The sequence below is a fragment of the Aegilops tauschii genome, chromosome 2 (genome assembly GCF_002575655.3).
Source record: "Aegilops tauschii subsp. strangulata cultivar AL8/78 chromosome 2, Aet v6.0, whole genome shotgun sequence".
Taxonomy (NCBI): Eukaryota; Viridiplantae; Streptophyta; class Magnoliopsida; order Poales; family Poaceae; genus Aegilops; species Aegilops tauschii.
In genome coordinates this window covers 60,294,119-60,298,468 of record NC_053036.3, presented here as the reverse complement: position 1 = coordinate 60,298,468, position 4,350 = coordinate 60,294,119, and the positions used below count along the sequence as shown (strand labels likewise).

Sequence of the window (4,350 nt, the reverse complement as noted above, 5' to 3'; positions counted from 1 at the left end):
GATGCCAAGGAATTCTACCAAAGATATGCAATGTTCCATGGGTTTGCGGTGAACACCGAATACCATAGGAAAATAAAAAAACTAACGAGTACAGCAGAGGTTAGATAAGGTGCTACAAAGCACGAAGGAACAAGAAGGGTAAATGTGTTGTGCCTGTTGTGCCAGAACGAAAGAGAGGTATCATTGTCAAGACGGAATGCCCTGTCCGGTTTAAGCTAAACGCAGATGGAGCACAGTGGGTGGTCACCGAATATTTCAACGAACACAACCACGAACTCATAAATAAGTTTGACCTGGTAAAATTTCTGAGCGCCCACAGAGGATTCAGCCCCCTCGAGAAGAAATTCATAAAGTTGCTACATGATTGTAACGTCGGTCCATCAAGAATGGTCCAAATACTGTCCCTGATCCACAGCGGAGATGGTAGTCTGAGTAGCATGCCCTACATACCAGCAGACGTCACAAACCTAAAGGCAAAGTACCATAGAGAGAGTAGGTTGGCTGACATAGAAGACACAATAGCCTACTTTGAAGAGAAAGCAAAAGCAGATACTGATTTCTTCTACATGATAAGATTGGACGATGAGGACCGTGTCAGAAACATGTATTGGGTGGATGGTGCTGCAAGAAGAGCCTACAAACATTTCCGTGATTGCATTTCATTCGACGTGACATATCTCACTAATATGTACAAGATGCCCTGCGTTCCATTCATAGTAATAAATAACCACAATCAGTCATTGCAGTTCGGTTGCGGACTCGTTCAGAATGAAGATACGGATGGTTACACTTGGCTGTTCAAAACCTTCTTGGAGTGCATGGGTGGACTTGCTCCGATGAACATAATAACATACCAAGATTTTAGCATACGTGCATGCATAGAGGAGGTCTTTCCGTTGGCAGTGCACATGCACTGCAGGTGGCATATTATTAAGAAGGCTGAGGAGACGCTAGGACCATTCTTTGCTGACCGTCCAGAGCTACACAAGGCATTTGAGTTGTGCGTCGACCACATCTTGACGGTGGAGGAGTTTGAACGGAGCTGGACGGCTATGATTGAAACATACCAAGTCCAAGACAACGAGACACTTACTAGCCTGTGGGAGAAGCGAATGTACTGGGTGCCGGCCTACTTCATGCAGTGCTTCTTTCTATTTCTGCAGACTACTCAGCGCAGCGAGGGGTTCAATGCTGCTTTGAAGCGGTACGTGAGCCCTGGCAACTCATTGCTGCAGTTTGCCAAGCAGTACACAGCTTTGCAACAGAAAATACTGGGATCTGAGCTACAGCAAGAAGCAAACACCGCGCTCAAGCAACCTAAATTGCTAACATATTTACCGATGGAGAGGCAGATGAGCAAGATATACACCAACAAGATTTTTAACAAGTAAGTGGATTTTCTTATCGTCTTATTTGCACTACCATGAAGATAGTAGTTGTCATGTAGAATGCAATGTAGTTGCCAACTTTTTGACATGCTGATCTATTGAAAGTAGGCACTGATTACATTACAAGCATAAACTATAGTTTGCCAGGTGTGATGAACTATATTTTCCATGTCTATTGATCTGTAGTTCCCATGTGTAATGAATTGCAGTTGCCATGCTAAATAAACTGCAGTTGCCATGTTAAATCAACTGCATTGCCATGTTATATGAACTGCATTTGCCATGTTAAATAGGCTGCATTTGCCATGTTAAATGTTATGCAGTTGCCATGTTAAATATCATGGAGTTGCCCTATGGAAACAAACGATCCAAAAAAAATGTGGGGAAAAAGGCTTTCCATGCCATCATTCATTGTAAATACGTATGCAATGTTGTGACCTACCTCAACATAAGGTGCAAAAAACATCATATAAGAGTTTAAGGAGCACAAAAACATGCAGATTCCAGGAAGAAATAAAGCGTGCCAGCATGTACACAACTTACTAGGTTGATGAACATACGTTCAAGGTGTGTTCTCTAATGGGCATGTCCGATTCAGGACCTGAAGACCCGGACAAGGGAAGAAACTACTTTGTCAAGGCCTCGATAAACGAAGGTGAATACTACTGCCAATGCTGCAAATTCGCACGGGACGGGATTGTGTACCTATCACATACTGAAAATAGTGGACATGCACGCGGTCACGCGATTGCCCCGCCATTTCATACGACGGCGATGGAGTTGGGACGCTGACGATGCGTTGGAGCCACAAACATCAAATGCAGTTTTGGCTGTGCATGACGACATACCAGAGGCAACCATGGATGCTGTGAGGCACGTTGTGTTGACCAAGAACTATGCTGAACTAATAGATGAAGCATGCAAGAGTGACGAGACAACGAGGGTGGCAGAAAAACATAGGAAGGCCCTGAAAAGAGAGCTTGATGAGATCAAAAAGAGGAAGGCTGAAGAAGCCTTACACAGGTTCCCCCGCACCTCAAGTGTGCCTTCGTCGACGGGTTCATCATCTGAAAATTTGGAGGTAGGGTCTGGAACAGCAAGCACGCAAACCCAGGTCAGGAACCTGCCCCGTTCCATCACAAAAGGGCGTCCAAAAGAGGTGAGAAACAAATCGGGGTTGGAAATTCAAGCAAAGCACAAGAAAACAAAGAAAGGGACGGACAATCCGTAAGCAACTGTAGAGGATTGTAACTTAGGTGTTGGTGACATATTTTGTAAAGTAGATGGGAAAGATTTTAAAAATGCGAGAATGACTGTTGGTGGACAACAGAATTGGAAGAAAATGCCATGTATGCGTGACTAAAATTGCAACGTAGGTGCTACTAAATCTGCCATGCAGCTTCCATCGAATATGCCATGTAATTGCTACTAGATCTGCCATTGCGTAGATTTCCGTTTTCAGTCCACACATTTTTTTCACACATATTGTATTGTGTACATACTCTGAACAAACTAGTTGAGACGATCACGTGCAAAAACATGAGAGAACAGTTGCTTATGAACTACCATGCTAACCGATACAGTTATCAATGCAAAAAACCCCAAAACAAAAAATGGAACGATTGCTTTCACTAACCGTGCCTGATCAACTATATTTGCCATGTTTCAGGCATCATAGACGCATTCAAACACCCAAATCGTACTCACAATCACAAACACATAATAGTAGTGAACATAAACGTAGTTGTTGTCACACCTAATCAGGTTCAGATCCACACATATATTACAAATATTCAATGGCACTCACATGCCACCACTATATACTAGACTACAGGGGATGCAGTCATAACATAGCACACAGACATAGTTTTAAAGAACAAGGTGATACCTTACATTCCTCAGCCACAGAATGCAAGGTAGGCATGCGGTATGGAGCATCACGTGATCACTTGTACTTCTTGTTGGCGGTTTTGACAGCTCCCTCTATGAACTCTCATGCGTTAGTCCGCATGTTGAAATCTTCATTCATCAACCAGTTCCATGTGTATATTTTACGGAGCTCGATGACCATTGAGCTGTGATCACAGGGACCCGTCGACCTTCCCACTTTACAAGGTATTCCAACGTGTGAAAGCCACAGTCATGCCTATAAAGAAAGAATCAGGTGAACTCATGACAAAAAAAAAGATAAACTTCAATGCAGAGGTGACAAGGTTTAGGATTGATGTGGAGGACACATGAAAAAGATAGTAATTACCCGTTTCCTTGCTTTGAAGTCGTGACATACTCGACTGGAAAATGACTGATCTGGACCTTTGAGTTTTCGTAGTGACGGTTCCATGTCTCTTTCAGGTTGTTGATAAAGAATTCAGCATGTGTAGTAAGGTCTTCATCATCTTCTGAACGGATTGAATCAAGCACCTCAAGTCGTTGTTTCTTCAGGTCAAGGCAAATCGCGTAGTGGTGACCACACTTGTCATCTAGGTTGTCTGGTGCAAGCTCCTGGAACATGGGGAACATGACCTGCAAGTAAAAAAGAGGAAAGAAAAAAATAGAGTTCACATCAAAACAGAAATGATGTAGTTGGAGAAATGATATGTAAAGATATTGCCGGATGCAGTAAGAGGTACATGAATGACCAAGCATCAAGGGTCCAAATGCACCCACGGAAAATGTTTATTTGCCATGTGTACTTAAAATAAGTTGCCATCCATGTATAAACAAAGTTGCCCAAATATTTTAAGTGAATTTGCCACATAAGTTGCATTAAACGATCAAACTTATTTTACATGGCAACTATTGCCACATGAAACATCTGTCACAAAACAGTATGTAACCCACATATGAAGTATAACTACTGACAAAACATACCATGGAAAAAATATGTACAACAAAGAAGAAACACTCACACATTTCTTCAGTGTGAGCTTAAATTCACCATGCGCGGCAAAATGCTTCCTCA

The 4,350-nt window shown here is 42.5% G+C and overlaps 1 protein-coding gene across 1 annotated transcript; it reads left to right on the top strand.

The window, feature by feature from the left end:
• The first annotated feature begins 386 nt into the window (after window positions 1-386).
• Window positions 387-1,391, top strand: LOC109746407 (protein FAR1-RELATED SEQUENCE 5-like). Its single transcript, XM_020305523.1, has one exon. The coding sequence runs from the start codon at window positions 387-389 to the stop codon at window positions 1,389-1,391; it is 1,005 nt and encodes a 334-aa protein (XP_020161112.1).
• The last annotated feature ends 2,959 nt before the right edge of the window (window positions 1,392-4,350 follow it).

Coding starts and splice junctions, on each gene's coding strand:
- LOC109746407 (XM_020305523.1), top strand. CDS start 387: ATGGTCCAAATACTGTCCCTGATCCACAGCGGAGATGGTAGTCTGAGT.